The sequence below is a fragment of the Saccopteryx leptura genome, chromosome 1, assembly GCF_036850995.1.
Source record: "Saccopteryx leptura isolate mSacLep1 chromosome 1, mSacLep1_pri_phased_curated, whole genome shotgun sequence".
Lineage (NCBI taxonomy): Eukaryota > Metazoa > Chordata > Mammalia > Chiroptera > Emballonuridae > Saccopteryx > Saccopteryx leptura.
This window is the reverse complement of record NC_089503.1, coordinates 216,477,833-216,497,054: the sequence shown is the minus strand read 5'-3', so window position 1 is coordinate 216,497,054 and position 19,222 is coordinate 216,477,833. Positions and strand designations below refer to the sequence as shown.

The following is a 19,222-nucleotide window of genomic DNA, read 5'->3' as shown; positions in this document are numbered from 1 at the left end:
TATTTCACCATCTTCCCCACCACTGAGGGCTGTTCCCAATTTCTGTATTGAGAGATACATGTGGCAGTGACTGTGCTCTCCATTTTTGCAAAATTTTGAGGGACTCTCTGTAGAATATTTCATAGCAGAGAGATTGCCTTAAAACATAAGTGCATTTCAAGCTTTGCTGACACTGCCAAGCTGTGTCATAAAGGCTGCTCTGATCACACCTCCACCAACGATGTGTAAGATCACTCATTTCCTCTCAAAGTGACTTCCTGTCACGTCTTTCAGTAGAATGTTACAGCTTCCTTCACATACGTGTTCTCCATCTTCTGATTTAGGTGTACACCCAGGTGATACAGGCTTACACTCAGGTAATTTATCTTTCAGGTGGCGCTGATAACAGGGCCCATTCTCCCATCGTATTATCTGATTCTGGCTGTATATGAGCAAGCTATCGATTCTGGTAATTACTTTCAACCCTTCATCCCAAAGAATCCTTCTAGTGTAACTATTGGTTCTTCACGCTGATTTCTTGGGTTATCTATGTATACAATCACATTTCTAAATAATGCAAAATTTCATCTCCAGTTTTCATATAATTCTTTTTCTCTCTCTCATTTCTTGACTAGTAATTCCAGGACAATAATTAGTAATAGTGAGCTGAGTCACAATTTTAACATTTTAAGCATTCCAACCACTAAACAGGATACTAACATAAAGGTTAAAATATTTTTTAATCATTTTAAGGAAGTATCCACAATTTCTGCTTTATTAAAGCATGGTATTAGGAATTCTGTAAATTTTGCCAAGAGCTTTTAGGCAAAATTTTTTCCTCCCACTTACAAATATGGTATATCATACTAATGTATGTCCTTCCATTGAGTCACCTTTATATTTCAGGGATGAACTCAACTTAGATTGAAATATTATACTGTTAAAATACTGCTGTTATTTGCTCATATATTACTTTAGATCTCTGCATAAAATTCTTAAATAAAATTGAATTACAACTTTGTTTCTGACAGGCTTTGGCATCAGTGCCCTACTGGAGTCATAACAAAATTTTGAAGTTTTTCTTTACTTTGCTATGACCCAGTTTAAATACCAACAGATGTAACTGTTTCTTCCAAATTAAAAAAAAAAAATTCTCCTGTGAAATTATCTGAGCCTGGTGCTTTTCTGGAAAATGTACGGTCGTCCTTTTAAAATTTTCTCTGATTCTTTCATTATCATTAGTTCCCTCATCTCATTCAGATTTTCTCAATTCTGTGCACGGTATATCCATGGCTTATTATTTGCATATTGGTTTCTATTTATGCAGGAGCCTTCTCGTCACCCCCTTCTTCCTTGACTCGCCTGCCCAAGGAAATGTGTACTTTATTTATGCTCCTCAACCCACCAAAAATGTAAGAAATATTTATAAAAAAAATTTTTTTTAATTTTTTTAAATTTTTGTATTTTTCTGAAGTTGGAAACGGGGAGGCAGACAGACTCCCACATGCGCCCAACCGGGATCCACCTGGCACGCCCACCAGGGGGCGATGCTCTGCCCATCTGGGGCATTGCTCTGTTGCAACCAGGGCCATTCTAGTGCCTGAGGCAGAGGCCATAGAGCCATCCTCAGTGCCCGGGCCAACTTTGCTCTAATGGAGCCTTGGCTGCAGGAGGGGAAGAGAGAGACAGAGAGGAAGGAGAGGAGGAGGGTGGAGAAGCAGATGGGCGCCTCTCCTGTGTGCCCTGGCCGGGAATTGAACCCGGGACTCCTGTACGCCAGGCCAACGCTCTACCACTGAGCCAACTGGTCAGGGCCTTTATAAAAAAATTTTAAAACAGCCTTTTTTCTCTTTTCTAATTAATTAATGTCACCTTTTATATAATCTTACAAAGGAGATATTTTATCACTTCATATTCGTTTTGAAATATCCCCTAATTATATTTTCTTCCAACTTGCAGGGAGCAAATGGGTAACAGCTTAACTTATTTCATTCTTTCCAGCTTAGCTATTCAGTTATTTAAAGCAATAAACTTCCTGGAGAACGTAAGTTTTGCCCTATCCTTTCAGTCTGATATGCGTATTTTCATCATGATAATTTGTAATATTTATTTCTATCAATATTTTGACCCATAAATCATGAAACCTTTACAATGTCCAGATAACCAGGGACTTTTTTTTCTTTTCCTTTTTTTGGCTTCTAATATCGCTGTTGTTAATTTCTAGTTAGAGTACTGCAGATCACAAAAAGTGTTCTGTATTATTTCTGCAGTTTGAAATTTGGAATTTTTCTTTGTGGCCAAAAATAGACACTCAAGACTTATAAACACTGATCTTCTGAGCTGCTGTAAGAAAACATGAGGCAACCAGATGTCTCCTTCCAGTGGAATTTTCCCTTTCCCGCAAAAATCCACTAACCGAACCACATTCTGTCTCTATATGAGCGATTCTGAAAGACTTAAAATTCAGAACTGACATTTCCTGAAATTCAGTGACCATGTTGACCAGACTGAAGCCTCGCTGTAATTCAGGAATGACGTTCTCTGCTCCAGCACTAACATTATTTGTTCTGTGTATTTGGTGTAGTATTCCCATGACAACAGTGTCCTGTGATAGGTCATCTTTGCCCTCCATGTCTACTGGTTTCTCTCACTTCTTTCATCCGTCTTTTCTGTTCAATCAATGTGGCTGTTTCATCAGTAAGGCTGATTTGTTGTTCAACTTTTGTTTCTATTCATTTCTATTTTTAATTTGTTTGGAAATGTTGTTTCAGGTGTCAGTCTGTTGTCTTGGCTCAACAAGCACCTTTTAAAAAAATCCTCTTTTAATCACTTTATTTTTGAACTCCCATTTTACTGAATATTTAGTTCTTCTATGGAGATAAATTTCAGTAAGTTCATTGATTCTCTTCCTTAGATCAGTTTTTTTCTCCCAAAATAGATGCTTTGTTCACACTTGCATTTCTTTCCCTCCCGCTGCAAGACGTTCCCATTGACAACACGCTGGATATTTTGGGTTGGTTGGTGTCAATTATACTGACACCTTAAATGGGCAGCTTTGTCAACACTTTGGATTCACGCCACTCCACTAGGGGTGACATCTGGACTCTCTCTGCATGCTCTGGATGTCTGTTTCCTTCTGTGCACTACAGGGACTCCTGCCCCCAGTTCTGTGCACTACAGGGACTCCTGCCCCCAGTTCTGTGCACTACAGGGACTCCTGCCCCTAGTTCTGTGCACTACAGGGACTCCTGCCCCCAGTTCTGTGCACTACAGGGACTCCTGCCCTCAGTTCTGTGCACTACAGGGACTCCTGCCCCCAGTTCTGTGCACTACAGGGACTCCTGCCCCCAGTTCTGTGCACTACAGGGACTCCTGCCCCCAGTTCTCTATCCTGAGAAGATGGGCAACCGCCTGCCAGGGCGGTGATGATGGAATACCGGTGATGATGGAATACCACAGACTGGGTGGCTTAAACAACAGAAATCTATCTTCTCCCAGTCCTGGAGGCTGGATGCCTGAGCTCCAGAGCTGCAGGGCTGGTTTCTTCGGAGGCCATTCCCCTTGGCTTGTAGATGGCACACCTGTCGCTGTGTCCTCACATGGCCTTTCACCTGAGCATGCGTATCTCTGATACCATTTTTCTTTTCTTATACGGACAGCAGTCAAATTGAATTAGGACTCCATCTTTATGAGTCCATATAACCTTAATCACCATCTTAAAGATCCCATCTCCAAATAGAATCGTACTGAGAACTAGGGCTTCAATACACACATTTTTGAGGGATTGCAATTCAATCCATCACCAAAAGGTTTGGGGAGACCAAGGACGCAGCCTGGGCTGTCTGCAGCCCGGTCTCTGACAGGAGCTCCTCTCTGTGCTTTCACCAAAATGCCACATCTGTGTCCACACCCTCTGCCTGCGCTGTACACGACGCCAGCGGAGGCCTGGCCCTTCAGCCCCTGCCAGGAGCTTCTGTCCAAAGGGGCCAACTTAGCAACCACTTCCTATCATTCTACAGGCAGAAAAAAACCAAGAAGAAGAAAAACAAACAAACAAGAACGCATAACTTCGAGATGCTCAAGTTGGAAGTTACCAGGGCAGAAAATGACACACCCCCTCTACGGGTTCATTGTCCCACCTTCCTCTCTTACAGAAGCTCTTAACTTAGTGTTGGTTTTGAGGCTTTCTTTCTGACACAGTCCTTGCTGGAGATCGCTGGCCCTGGGCTGTCTGGGAGAGGGGGCCACTCCTGTGCCGTCACCCCTCCTCTGACAGGAGCGCAGGGTGGCCAGGAGGAGCTCCTACCTTCGTGGAAGAGTCCCCACTTCACCGGAGGTGGCCCACACCATCCCCTCCACCTCCCTCCACGGGGGGAGTTCATGAAGACTACACATGCACCTGCCCCAAATTCTCCAAGGGGTAAAAACAGAAACTGGTTTGAGAACCACTGATCTAGAGCAATGGAACAGGAAAGTGGCCACGAATGGGAAACGACAAAGAATCAGAAACGATGTACAACAGTTTGGGTTCGCCTGAATAATAAAGTCAGGTAGAACAGTTTAAGTCCCACGGAACCTGGATAAAGCCACAGCAGACTTCTCAGAAAGTTCCAGCTGCAGATGTGTACCTGGCCCTGGGCATCGTGAGAAACAGTCCTATAGGCATCGCGGGGATAAAATGATGAAATGCAAGGAACAGTCATCATTCCAAGAACATTTCCACGACAATCCATCAGGAAGTACAGCTAGCTTCCTCTGCGCTTATTAGCACATTAATGACCTAATTCCCTCATCAAATTCTGAAAGTGATGACTGATCGTAGTGGGTCATTTCCCCTATTTGCACCCAAACAGAAATAATTTCTAGAGAAGTCAAGTGTTTGAAGCCTTCCCTGGAGAAAGAAGGTCTGCACTTTTACTTACTGCAGAGGGAGGAAAAGAAAAACAATTACAAAGGGGGGGGGGGGGGCAGAATCTACATATAAATAAACTCCACCTTCAATATTAAAAAAAAAAAGCAAAGTTGATTCAGCAACAAATTAAAGAGAACAGGAGGTAGATTTTAAGAATAAGACACTAGAGATTAGGACCCAGATTTTGTGTGAGTGCCTGATGTGCACTGTTGCTTTAGAACCCTATCTAGAATTACGACCATTTACAGAGGGTTATAAATCTTCCTCCATATCTATTAATCTGGCCACATTAGAGATTTGGTTTGGCACACCCGACAGCCTGCAGCCCATGTGCACTTTTGGTAATTAAGAATAAGCAATAAAGATGACAAAGAACACACCAGCTGTGCGGTGATTAGTAAGAAATTCGTTGTGCGCACAACCAGGCTCTGGCATGCGGGGCTCCGGTGACTATATAAAGCTCATGACTTGATGAAATCAAATAGAGATTTCCTTTCTCACTCCCACACATCCCAGCAGACACACATAAGCACTTCTGTGCAACTGAAACTTGGAACTATTCATGTAGTAATATTGACTGAAACACTATGCATCATTTAAATTTAAAAAAAAAAAAGAAAAAGAAATAAAAAAGGTCTTGTTCTTCTTGGGACCGTAGAAAGACCAAAAGAAACTTTCTAACTGTGTGGCTTAGCTGCCTGAAATCCTTTTTGGAACAAGTCAGGCTGTAAATGAAGAAAGAAGGCTATGTGACCTTGGGGTAAATTCATTTTGACCCGCCAAGATGCAGTGTCCTGCATTTATCCAGAAACTGTACTACCCACCCTTTTGGTATCGGCTGGCAGATTTCATGGTTTGTATGACTAGTGCTGGTCAGAGTCTGCAAGACTAGGGGTTCAGGAAGCCCTCCCTAAGTGCCTGACCTCCTCCCTCCGTAGACAGGAACGCTGAGTACAAGGAATCTTCCACTTTATAACGACATCCTTTATACACCCTGCAGGTCTCGCTCACTGCTGTGAACGGAACAGACGAGTATCTTCTGAAGAAACAACCAAGTTGATTGACAAAGGGATGTCTAGTACATTTAAGCCTTTACAGTGTAGAGCTGGTCTGAACCTGGCTTTGGACAAAGAAAGCTAGTGGTTTCTCATAGATCAAAATCCTAAAACACCATCTTCAGCCCATGTTACAAGATTTCCGCTGTGGCCGAGTTAGTTGTCTTTTTCACTAAACACTGAACTTCTCAATAGCAAAATGTCCTTTCTTTTTTCCTGAATTTTTTTGAATTTTAGTACAGTGTATGCAGGAACAGCTTAATAGATATTTACTGACTGAATTAATAAGAATTACATAAAAAAAGGGGACAGACACCAAATATCAGATCACTTAACTTTGATAAGGAATAATTTCAGATATATATGGATACATACATATAGCCACACACACACACACACACACAAAGGGTTGGGGAAAAGCAGGTTTACAGTTTAATATGGAAAATAATACAAGAATAAATAACAACACAAGAATAAACTCTGTTTCACATACTCACAACTGTAAACCTACTTTTGCCCCACCCTGTACATACATGTATAGAAATAAAAATAATGTAACGAACGCCTAGGTGCACAGCATTCATGCAGCCACACCACATCAGTCGCACCCCGTGACCAGCCTGAGCTCCCCTACATTCCCAGACCGTCCTGAAGCAGAGCAGGCGCAGCACAGTGCTTTGGGAGGCTCTGGGCGATCAGGTTCCGCTCTGCCCTGAAATTCTAGATCCCAGGCAGCTGGTCTCCAATAAGGAGTCCTTCAACATCATTTCATCATGACATTGATAAGATGCTGTGGGGACTTAACTCTTGTTTATATCGATTAGCCCACGGTAAAACTGGTTTCGTCACCCGTCATACTGCTCGCAGTCACAGACCCTCCTGACACTGGTGACACTAAGCGGGGACTTACTGTACCTCTGTGGTGACAAGCACACACAGTACTGCCTAAAGACAGACAGAATTCATGGCTACCTGGTCAAGAGAAGGCCTGTGACATGAGCAAAAGTGAAAGCCACATACTTCCTAAATCGCTGCACAGTAGGGTACTTTTATTTTATTTTATTTTTTTGCATTTTTCTGAAGTTGGAAACAAGGAGGCAGTCAGACAGACTCCTGCATGCACCCAACTGGGATCCACCCGGCATGCCCACCAGGGGGTGATGCTCTGCCCATCTGGGGCGTTGCTCTGTTGCAACCAGAGCCATTCTAGTGCCTGAGGCAGAGGCCACAGAGCCATCCTCAGCGCCCGGGCCAACTTTGCTCCAATGGAACCTTGGCTGTGGGAGGGTAAGAGAGAAACAGAGAGGAAGGAGAGGGGGAGGGGTGGAGAAGCAGATGGGCGCTTCTCCTGTGTGCCCTGGCCGGGAATTGAACCTGGGACTCTTGCATGCCAGGCTGATGCTCTACCACTGAGCCAACCGGCCAGGGCCACAGTAGGTTACTTTCAGTATGACCACTGAAGATACTAAAATAAAAGAGAATCAACAACTGTAAATATCTACATGCGAAGAAACCATGACCTTGAGATTGAGAAATGGAGGACAGTGTTCGTACCGGGTGGTGAGCTCACCTAAGAAATACTGATGGAAGGCTATAGATAGTTCTAAAACTTTTCATAAAAAGGCCTTGTAGAGAAAAATCCAGGAAGGTAAATGAAGGAAGGAGCAGAGTTGCGGGGCGTCAATGCCACCCAGATACTGCGCAGCCCAGGCTGGGGGCACGGGGTGGGTGGGGGCCGTTTTAGGCAGACACAGAGGAGTGAGGGCAGGGCCACGTGGCAGCTCCTGGTCCCCGAGAAGCCATGGACCTGAGGGCAGCACTCAATAAAACCTAAGGGCGAAAAGAGACATTATTCCTGCATGTAGGGGTCACTCCCCAGGAGAAATGGACCAACTGGAACATTAAACACAAGGAGGGCTTTTGAGAGACTTTCCATCCTGTGCCAAATCCATCCAGCATAAGGCGACAGGTCCTGTAACTTACTTACCCAGACCCGTCTGCGCACCCATGCTCCCCAGGAAAACCTACCCTGCCCTTTGTGATAAGGCTGACGACGTCCGAAGCAAAAGAGAATGAATCCCAGTGACAGAGAATGTCACGCTCATGCCAGACCCTCCAGCTCCTCACCATGGTAGTTAAAAGATGCCCCGTGAGAAAAAACACAGCAGGCCTAGAGGGCCCTCCTTAAAAAGGTCTCCTTGCAGTCGACCCCTGGTTGGCATGCAGGGACTTGTTTGGTAACCAGTTCTCTAAATGTATACAGTATAAAGCATGCCCTTAACAGTAAGGATGCTCACCTGTTGCCTAAACTGTACAGAAATGCACCCGTGCAGGCATTTATGCAGAACACCTGCTCTCCGCCTGGGAATCTGGCCCTTGGGCACACATCCAGTGAAGGGTGCCTATAGGACTACCTCCAATAGGCCCTCGGTCTCTAATGGGCTTCCTTGACCAGAAACATCACATACAAAATGCTGCTTTATCGGGGCTGGGGGAGGAGTTGCTCTGCGTGACCCCTCGGGAACAGGGGAGCATAAATTAGCTGGATGACACCTCCACCCTACCCCACCGCCATGCTGTCTTCTCTGTGTCCTCACTATGTCTCCAGGATATATCTAGGCGCCTGTTCAACCAGTCACCGAGTCCTGCTAGTCTATCAGCAAATCTCCAAACACAACAGTGGTCCTGAGGACCTGGCAGACCCAGAAAAACAGGCACTACACTTAACAGGAAGATTTCTAGTTCACAGAGTAGTCATTTCACTCTGCCGTGGGAACTACAGCGGAAATCAGAGAGTTAGTGGAAGTCTGGCAGAAACGACACTGTGAGGACCGCTGTGTGCAGAGCAAAGGCTGTCAACCCTCAGCATAGCCATTTCCTGGCTAGCATTCACAAGTCAAAGCGCTTGGTAGTTTGCGCATTAGTGGTTACCGTTCTCAAGATGTAGTAAGATGAGACCCAAGTGTGTGGGCAGCGATCAGGTACCACTAAATTCTGCAACGGTGCTTCAGAATGATTTTAATCTCGGGGACATTGAGAAAAATTCAGATGAGATCATGAGGTTGCACTGTGAAGACCCGCCCTGGACAGAGGTGTCTTCTTCAAACTGGCCCTAGGACATTCCCTGCCCCTTCACCGCACAGGCGGAATGCCAGCACGTCTCGAAGTAATGGAAAGTGGCCATCTTTCCTTATCTAAGCAGAATGCCTTTCACTGGCGGCTCCTACGTTCCTTGTTCAAACTGAGCAAACAGTATTTCAGCAAAAGGTTGCTTTGGTGGCTGGCTCCAGGTGGGGAACAGCATCGCTGATGGAATAAATTGTGAATCTAAAATGAATGACATCTTTACCTTCTCCCCTCCCAGTTCCTGTGCAGAAGTATGGAAAATAATTCAACAGCCAAAGACAAGAAAGGCTGAGCCCGAAGGGACGTTCTGGACCCTAACTTCTCCTGGATTATACTACAGCTCTTGGTTTCTCCCATGCTTGTGGGTTCCTGACCTGGGAGTCCCAGAAATTCCTAAAATTCGATATACTGTATTTCCCCATGTTGAAGATGCACCTTAATTTTGGGGCCTAAAATTTGAGGGGAAAAAAAGTACTACAGTTATTGAACTCAAGTTTTATTCTTCATAAAATTCATACAACTCCTCATCACTGTCAATCCCATCCATTAGCTTGTCCTCATCTGTGTCTGATGACGAATCACTGTTTTCAACAATGAGAGCAAAAACAAGTGCAAAGAAGCGGGAAATGCAAGTAAAAATATCTACAACCACTGTATACTACGCACCCACTTATTAGACTGCAAGTTTTTTGAAAAAGGGTACATGCACCTTATGCATGGAAAACTATGGTACAGGTCTTTAAGGGTACACAGCAGGTCCTCAAAGAACATCATTTCATCCAATCTCACTTGGTTATAATGTTGATGAGATGCAGTAGGAACTTAACTCTTGTTTATATCAATTAGCCCCTGGTAAATCAGTTTCATTATATGCCTGTCCTTTTGCTTAAAGTCACAGAACCTATCAAGAACCTTAGTAAGGAGTTACTGTATATAATATACTATTTTCTGGGAATGGGACCCAAAACTTCCATTAAACTTTCAAAGTGGGTCCTAATGCATAAAGCTTCAAACTGATGGCTCCAGAGAGAGGAAAAGGATGTCAGACGCGAAGTGAACTTTAAAAGGCTAGTGACTGACTGACTGGCAGACCAGAGAACCACCCACGCAGGAGACGGGGGACTGCAGGGGGGGGGGAGGGTGCGCGCGCGCGCACGCGCGCACACACACACACACACACACACACACACACACACACGAAATGGGCATGCGTATACAACAGGAAACCAAGTGACAGGAAACAATTACCCCCACACACACACCTGAAAAAGAAAACAGAAATTATGTGTGAGTTGAGAGAAAAGCCATCTCCGGTCTGTGAAGAGAAAACTGATGAAGAAAGTTAAAGACATTCTAGCCATAGAACGGTGGGAACACTGCCACAGGTTTGGGTTTGGGGGGCTTTGAAAGCCCGGTTCCCTTTAAAATGATGCTGCTCAGACACATTGAGCTGTTGGCATAGGAGTTGGGCCTAGGCAGCAGCCAGCCTTCCGGACATGCAGGAGCTGGACTGAAACACAGACTAAGCTGGGTTACTGCAAAGTCAATGCACAAACTGTGAGTCTGCAAACCTATCAAAGGGCAGGTACTCTGCACTCTGTACTCTCTCACCCTGCCTGAGAATGTTGTGGCGGCAACCAAAACATGATCAAGTTGACATAAGGCAAAATGGACTTATTAAAAGGCAATCAGCAGGAGGTGGAATGAGCTAGAACTCAAGACGGCTCTAAATCATTCAGTCGAGCCCACAAAACATCAACACGCAATCTCCATTTCTCGCCTCTGCATTTTCGAATCCTTCTCTGCCCACTGCTTCCCCCCTCCCCTCCCCTCCCCTCCCCTCCCCTCCCCTCCCCGGGCCCTCCCCTCTGCCCCAAGCCTGGGGACAAGCTCACAGTAACTGGCTGAGTTTCTTCACATCCCGACTCCCAGTCTCCAAAAGAGAAAAAAGTGACTCAGCCCAGATTCCTGTGTGACTCTTCTTATCATTTAGCTGTCTCTGGTCAGCGGATCTAAGGAGTGTGACACTATGGTTTAAACACCTGCAGGAGGGTTCTTCTCCCCAGGGAGTTCTCAGAGGGGCTGGGCTGTCTCCTAGGACCTGTTTGTGCTGAATGACACTAGGCTCTACAGTGGAGGGGGGGTAAGAGAGGTAAAAGGAGAAGAAGCTGTGAGGTCAGAGTCTAGAAAAATAGCCTTCTCCAGCCTTGCCTATCTGCAAAATAGCAGAACATCTTTCCAGGAAAAGAGAAGGAAAAAGAAAAACAAACAAACAACTTTTCTCTGCAAGTACCCTAGTGCAGTGCAAACTATCACTGTATAGACTTCAACATCATACATACTATATTAATATAATCTTTTGTCATTTTTAATTCCACAGTTGTTGCCAAAAGCACACAGCTTGTTTTCAATACCTTGGCTAACAGTTCAGGAAAATCATTTGAAGTAATCCTGAAATGATACTTCATGTTTTCATCTTCCCACTTACACTATTTGGTGAAATTTTAGATTTCTGAAAATATATCTGAGACATCAAAATATTTTTATTTCTGGTCATTCAGTCCAATCTGCATATATTCCAGATCTGTGGTTTCTGAGGATGAGGCCTGGCGGTCCAGGCTTTCAGACAACCTTGAAGACAAAAGCCTGCCACGTAGCCATTTAGAATGGAAGGAGCAGCTGCCTGCTGCTCAGTCCACAGCTTCTCAGCGCCCCCTCCAGGGGCTGACCGTCCTGGGGCTGAGTCCCAGCACTGCCGTGTACCAGCCTGAGACTGCGGGAAACATCGCAGGAGGAAGCTTTATGAACAAAAGGATCATCTTCCTCCTCATGTGTAGTCCTGTGAACAGTGGCTGAGGGCCAAGCTCCAAGCACTGGGCTTCGCTCTGTCTTTGTGGCTTTGCATTTCCCAGAGACGTGGGCAGAGCAGGTCGGCGTGGATCAGACCTCAGAGGTCTGCGACCTTTCCCCTAACTCCTCCATCCCAACTCCAGTGTGAACACATTCTCATGACTAAAAAAATCATGATGAAACCCTTCCTTCTATCGAATCAAAAACTCACCTCCTGGCAAGTTCTACTGACTTGTACCGAATAGGCTTCCACAGACAACAAAGGATAAATCCAGTCCCCTTTACATATAGCTGCTCCTCAGTTTTCTTGGGACAGTCTCAATGCTTTCTCCAAGCTAGACACGGAAATACTGCAGAATGAGAGACCTATCTCCACATTTCGGTTTATCAAACCATCTCGTCCCCAGGAGAACACTACCTACCTTCTACAGAGCCATGTGGCAGCTCAGCGCTGACACTCCTGGTGCTGTCGCTCAGGACAAGAGCAGAATTGGGCAACATCATTATTTTTTTCTGAGACTCCTTAGAAGATGCAGAAAGGATGGTAGAAGCTTTTCTGTGTTTTTAAGCACAGAATTTAAGTTTTAAAACACTCTAGGTAATGCAAGGCCCTGCTGAGAAAAAGACATCTAAGAGCAAAGTGTCTGTGGCTATGTCAAAGAGGCCAACATCCATGAAAACTGGAAGAATTTAAAAAAAAAAAAAAAAACACTCTCAGAAAATTGGTCAAATAGTGTTGTCTTGACTTCTACACTGAACAGTCACCCCTCAGGCAGATGTAAAGCTTTGAGAAACTGGACTTTTATTGTTGTGCTGTTGCTGGAAGACGTTTTTTCTCTCACGTGAAAATGGGCGCTGCCTAGCAACCCAGGGCCAGCGAAGCTGAATCAGGAAGCACTGTAGGTTGGGTTTGTTTTCTTATTTTTTTTTAAGAGCTTCCCTTTACCCATTAGATGACAAGCACACCCTAACTGGAAGGTTCCCCCGTACTGGCGGAAGGAAAACGTTGCACACCCCTCACTGGGGCCTCCTTTACGTGGAAGGATGGCAGAGACCAACCTGCAGAAGACGGCGAGGATGGTCGCTGTGTGTGCAGCCACAGGAATGGAGAGGGGCCTGTCCTGTCCTGAAAACAGTCCGCATGTGGCCCCTGCTGAGCTGCGAGGCGGGGCCAAGAAGGAAATCCACTGCACCACCCAGCACTGAGCCTGAGGACAGGGACGCACCTTTCTAGCTTTCCGCAAACACAGGTGGATGGAGGTGGACACGGTGGTCCCCAGGCTAACAAGGAAGACTAACGGGATGCATTGCGGGTGCCCCCCTGCATGCGCCCCGACTTCACATTCTGCGGATTACACGGGACACTTGCTGGGAAACACACAGGCCCTTCTCACCTTTACTCTTTCTAGACTCTTCTGTGACCGGAGGACACTGGATAGTCAAGGACAAGGACGTGGCAAGACGTGACAAAAAAAGGAAAATCCCAGCGTACTGAAGAAGCCGTGAAGCAGGACCACGTCGCCAGCCTTTTCCACAAAGTGTGGTCATCACAAACAGCCTCCGTTTTCACCCCGGGAAAAATGAGACAGACTGCCAGAGAACCCACTTCAAAGGCTTAAGTACTTCTTTTGGCAAAATTATTAGAATCCCCCTCAAGGAAAAGATTTAGGTAAATAAAATGCAGTTGTCCCTTGGCACCCGGTGGCCCGTAGAAACTATAATAATAAAGGCTAGAAAAACCCTCAGGGCCCACTGACCATCAGACTACCGATGACCATCAGAGCACACTGAAGACCACAGAAAGCTAAGATCCACCCAGAGCCCCACATGTGGTATGTCACAGTGAAAATCCAATTAAAATCCTTAACAAGATAAACACAATCTGGATTATAATTATATTCTTAGAGGTATTATGTAAAGCGATTTGGCTGAGAATTAATAGTATATACCTTTCCTTTGCATAAACTGCCAATTTAAGCATTAACATGAAGGCAGGCAGCTATTAAAAGAAAATGATCCTGATGTTAATGCTTTCCCTGATGGTCCTCCAGCGTTTTTCAGAATCGCCAAGGGCTCTGGGAGTTGGGGAGACACGCATTACAGACAGGAGCTAACGGGTCATGGGAATTGAGAGCGATGAGCAAGCTGCATACAACTCAGGCTGCTCTGTTCTCCCGCCCCTCGTGTCTGTCCTCACCCTTCTTCCTGTATAGTCTCCCATCATATGGGGGAAATGCAAAAAGACACCGATACTGGTTACCATCGCCCATTCCTGAACACTCACTGAAGCCCTTACAGGCTGGTTTCAGCCCTGGCTCCCGACAGACGCCGAACTCTTGGAGAGGACGTGCCAGCTGCTAGCCCTCATGTCCTCCCACCTTGGGACAGCATCTGGCCTCACCGGCAACGCCCCTCAACAACCCTAACGCTGAACTTTCCTTGCATTTCTTCTGGCTCCTTTTATGACTAACAGTCAGATCTTGGTGTCCCCTCCCCTAGTGATGAGCAGCCAAGCTTCCCGGGACTGTGTCCTTTCCGCATCACTTATAACACCAACCTCAGATGCCCTGCAAGTCCAGTCCCCACGTTCTGTCTGGCCAATGTCACAAAATGATGCTGCCCAGCCTCTACCTCCTCATTCTCATACCAGGCCCTTCACCTGCACCTTGGGACCTCTCTCAGGTCTTTTATTCCTCTCCTTCCCATTGCAAACCTTGATGCCAAAGTAGGCTCCTGGCAGCAGTTTACATGAAAACCACGACAGGCCCTGCTACCTATAAAATTAAATCCCAAAGTCCTCAGGTGGCACTCTGAACCTAACCTACACCTGGCCGGAATTCCCAATCTCCTTCAGTCACTCGCCCAGGTTCCAGCAGGAGCTGCACTTGCAAAAAAAACAAATAAAAAACAAAAAACAAACAAACCACCTACTCTCTGTATTTGTCTGATGACATGGTTCCCCACACCTGAAATGTCCTCTTAGACTATCCCCGCCTGCCTGTTCACACTCCCTTCTAAAACCAGTTCAAATCACTATTCAGGACACTTTCTCGTCCTCCCATACTTGGACGGACTCCATCTAAAGTCTCACTAGCTTGTCTCTGTCTTGCTAAGAGTTCTTGTTCTCTACTGCCTCTTGATGTTACTGTTGGGACACTTCTTTCCCCTACTGGCCTCCCCGTCTTCCTTCCCCCAAATCTCACACACCATGTCTGACTCAAAGCAGGCACTGTACTAAATGAACCCGTAACATGTACGCTTTGAGAACAAAACATATGCAAAACTCACAACTTCTAAGGCACAGTCCCAACTTCAAACTCCCTGGGACCCTCACAGTACCTTCGCTACCTGGGAAATCCGATTTTCTGGTTTGCAGAGGGGAAGACCTTGATATTTTTGGCCCAAGAACATTGCCTTTAAAACAACATCTTAATGTATTATGTGGAAAGGAAGCCAAAACACATGGATTAAGTTTCCCAGAAAGTGCATATGGATTTTATGAAAACAGCAGAGAGGCTAGGATAAAATGTAACCTCCAAAGCAGATTTACTGGGGGTCTTTTTCTAACTCCAAAATGAAAGGCAAAGCTTTCTTGCTTTAATTACATGCTGAAATTTTCGTCTTCTGCGTTGGGGATTTTCCTAGTTGTCAACACTGTCCACATTCCTCGGAGGGAAAGTCAGAGGGGAAGAACACATCTTCCTTCCAGCGTGATGTTCCCTTCACAGACGCTACTTGGGTCTCCTCCTTCCCTTTCCCCTTTCGCCTCCTTTCCCTATTAGACTTTTTTTTCCCTTCCTCACAAGATTATTCTTTTTTAACCTCCCCTGTCCTTACTTCCTCTCTTTCTTTTCATTCTGAAACACTAAAAGGATCTCTATCCCTCCTTCACCACAGGCCAGTCTTTGGGTGGTATATGTGCATCTGTTGTCAAGGAAACCAGTGGTTCATGGGGGGCGTCCACACATTTTTCCGGCCCAACCACCCTTGTTAGCAGACATGTTCTTCCTTATCGCAGAGTCTGGACTCTCCTGTGAAGTTCAGCTGAGCAGGACAAAGAACTGGGAGTGAGAATGGAAGGAGGCAGGGATGTTGTTGGAGGAGAACGAAGACATTACGGGGAAATACACTCACAGAAGCAGTAACTCATCCAAGCTAACTGCTCCCCCCGTCCCCAACCCCAAGCAACCCTGGGCTTCCACCCTAAACCCAGGTTCTCGATGAAGAACCTGAAACTCAGCATCTGCCCGCCCCCATTCTTGGTAGGAAAACCTCAGTGCTTCGACTCATATATTCAGTTGTGCATTCACAGCATTATACAGCCTGGCCACAGGAAAGGGAGAGAGAAACGGAAAATGCTCTCTCTGCTTCGCTCTGCAAAGCTCCATCTCCGAGACTGGGTCCAGTGTCGTCTGCTGTAACTGTTATAATTGGCTCGGCAATGCCACTTGGAGATTCCCCTACGACTTGCTAACAAGGTGAAGGCTGCACTATCGACTTCTCAGCAGAAGAATCGTGGACTTACCCTCCCAGCTTCAAACAAGAGAAGAAAATAGGAAGCCAGGGCCTGAACTGGGGATCCCCTTCACTGAGAGCAAGACTCAGAGCCAGCGTTTTCACAAATACACTGGATAAAAGTTTCCTAATTGGGAGTTCCTCTAATGATAGCTGAGTTACTCAACATTGTTGCAAAGCTTGTAGTCTAATTATTTCTTTCACAAAAAAACCGAATAGTAGCCACTGTTCTGTAAAACAGTCTGGAGAGCTTCGTGCACACTAATGAGGTTTAAGGACAGTTTGACAGGACCATAAAAGAAGGCACAAATTCACCATCAGCTACTAAAACAAAAAAACAACAGAAGCCCACAAACTTCTTCCACCCATAAACGAGCTGTTTTTACTGTGCTGGCGAAGAAAAATCTCTGACCAGGCCTCACGCTTGTCAGGGGGAACCTATACCTGCACAAGCTAGAGTTGTTTTAGAAAACAGCAAAGATAATAAGGACCCAAGAAACGCTCCTGCAATGCGCTGCTCCAAGGGACGAGCCCTCTGTGTGACTGCTGCCCTTCCACCCTCTGACCTCCTCAAAATGTACTGAGTTCATTCCTTCTTCCAATAAATATTAACTGAGTACCAGATATGTACCAAGTTTTATTCTAAATGTATAAGAAAGGTCTCTGCCCTGAAGGATCTAGCAGAAAGAAATACGTAACGACTAAGGAAATAGTAAGTAAATTATATACTATGTGAGACAGGGATAATGCTATAGGATGCAAGCCCCAAACAGGCTTCCAGCCCCAGACTGTACCTGCTTTCTGTCAAGAGCTACAATGTTCACCTTCAAATCCCAGCATGTAATAAATGCTCAATATACAATGCAATTATTTTTGTTTTGTTTTTTTAATTAAGCGAGAGGCAGGGAGGCAGGGAGCAGAGAGACAGACTCCCGCATGCACCATGAGCAGGATCCACCTGGCAAGCCCCATTTGGGGCTGATACTCAGCCTATGTGGGGCCGCTGCTCCGCTGCTTAGCACAAGCTCTTTCAGCATCCAAGGCGAGGCCATGGAGCCATCCTCAGCATCTGGGGCCAACCTGCTAGAACTACTCGAGTCATGGCTACGGGAAGGGAAGGAAGAGAGTGAGAGAGAGCAAGGGGACAGGCAAGGGTGGAAAAGCAGATGGTCACTTCTCCTGTGTGCCCTGACCAGGAATCAAACCCAGGACTTCCACATGCCAGGTTGATGCTCTACCACTGAACCAACTGCCCAGGGCCATATAATGCGACCTCGATTTTTAAAAAAAATGCCTTTTTATTAACAAATAACCAAAAATTTTAACAGTTTTCAAATTCCCTATCATAGAGGAAAGACGATTAGCAAGGTCCTGCTCTGTAACTGACAGAACAAGAAAACAGAAGTCTCCCAGTCCTTGAAAGAGCCAAATGTATTTTGCAAAATCATGTTTTCCCCTTGATTAAAGAGAAACAAGAAATGAGATGTGTCACCTAAGAGATTATTCCTTTTAAATCAGAGATTCTTAACCTGGGGTCCCTAGATTCAGGGCTGTATGCAAACCCCCTGAAATTGTTAACACCATTGGAAGGAGTTAAAGGGGAGTTGTGTGTTTTTCTGGGGAGAATGTGACACAAATTGACAAACTGTGTTCCCTAACCTGACCTGTGGTAGCGCAGTGGATAAAACATCAACCTGGAACACTGAGGTCGTTGGTTCGAAACCCTAGGCTTGCCTGATCAAGGCGCATACAGGAGTTCATATTTCCTGCTCCTCCTCCCTTCTCTCTCTCTCTCTCTCTCTCTAAAATGAATAAATAAAGTCCTAAAAAAGAGTTTTCCCTCTGTCACAGAAACAATTTGAATGAGAAATCCAAAGATAGGAATGAAGGTGGGGGCGGGGGAACCTAAACAATCCACAACTGCGTAGCCAATACTCTTTAGCATCTGGATTAAGTATCTCTTCCTGGAACCAGGGAGATAATAGGACCAGGGCGCGTCCTTCCAAGGACGGGTGCAGCTCCCCCAGACGAGAGACGCTCCGTGCGAATTTCTCAGAACCAAGCTCATCACCGCGATAAAATAATTTTAAAGAGAGAAAAGGGGTGTCATCATGAGGTGACAAGCCGAATACAGCAATTCCTTTAAGGGAAAAAAAAATAAATGGTTTTACCTTTTCGTGGTTTTCAATTAAGATTTCCACAACAATGTTCTGAAACTTCAAATCCATGATGGCAGCAACAGTCTCTTCCTGGGGCCTCATCAGAGTTGGTCCGAATACCACTCCCAAGTTTGCCACGGTCATCAGGTTCTGCTTGGAATGGTTTGAAACACTTAACACAGATGGGGGTGGGGGGTGGAGGGGTGGAGAAGAGAAAAGTCTCTGGTTAAAAGATGACCAAAAACTGTGAAATGTATTCTGCCAGATCGTATTTCCCCTTAAAACCAGGGCTCAGGGCTCTGCAATGCCTGCCTCGAAAACAACTGATCTGACCAGAGCACACACGATGGGGCCTGTGCCCCGCTTTCTGCCCCCCTCTCTGACGCTCTCTGCTGTGCCACCGCGGCTAAGTGCGTCCACGTAGGCGCCAAGCTTGTCTCCCTACAGGCCTTGGTTCAAGGTTCCCTTCTGCTGAGTCCACCCCCGTCCCCAGACCTCTGTACTCCTGCTTTGCGGGACTAAGTGACTTGGAAGCATCCCCTTCGCAAGCACACAGAACTGGGTCGGAGTGCCCACACTCTCGGCGTTGGCCCGGGGTACAGCCTGGACAACCGTTCTCAGCAGCT

At 45.8% G+C, this 19,222-nt stretch overlaps 1 protein-coding gene across 2 annotated transcripts in view; it reads right to left on the bottom strand.

Moving 5' to 3' along the window:
• ARHGAP10 (Rho GTPase activating protein 10) overlaps nt 1-19,222 on the bottom strand; it is a 283,692-nt gene that overhangs the window by 57,910 nt on the left and 206,560 nt on the right. For both annotated transcript variants that reach the window (XM_066386249.1, XM_066386238.1), the window contains one exon: nt 18,609-18,768. In XM_066386249.1, coding sequence (XP_066242346.1) covers nt 18,609-18,768 — 160 coding nt within the window. The remainder of the gene's footprint in view (nt 1-18,608; nt 18,769-19,222) is intronic.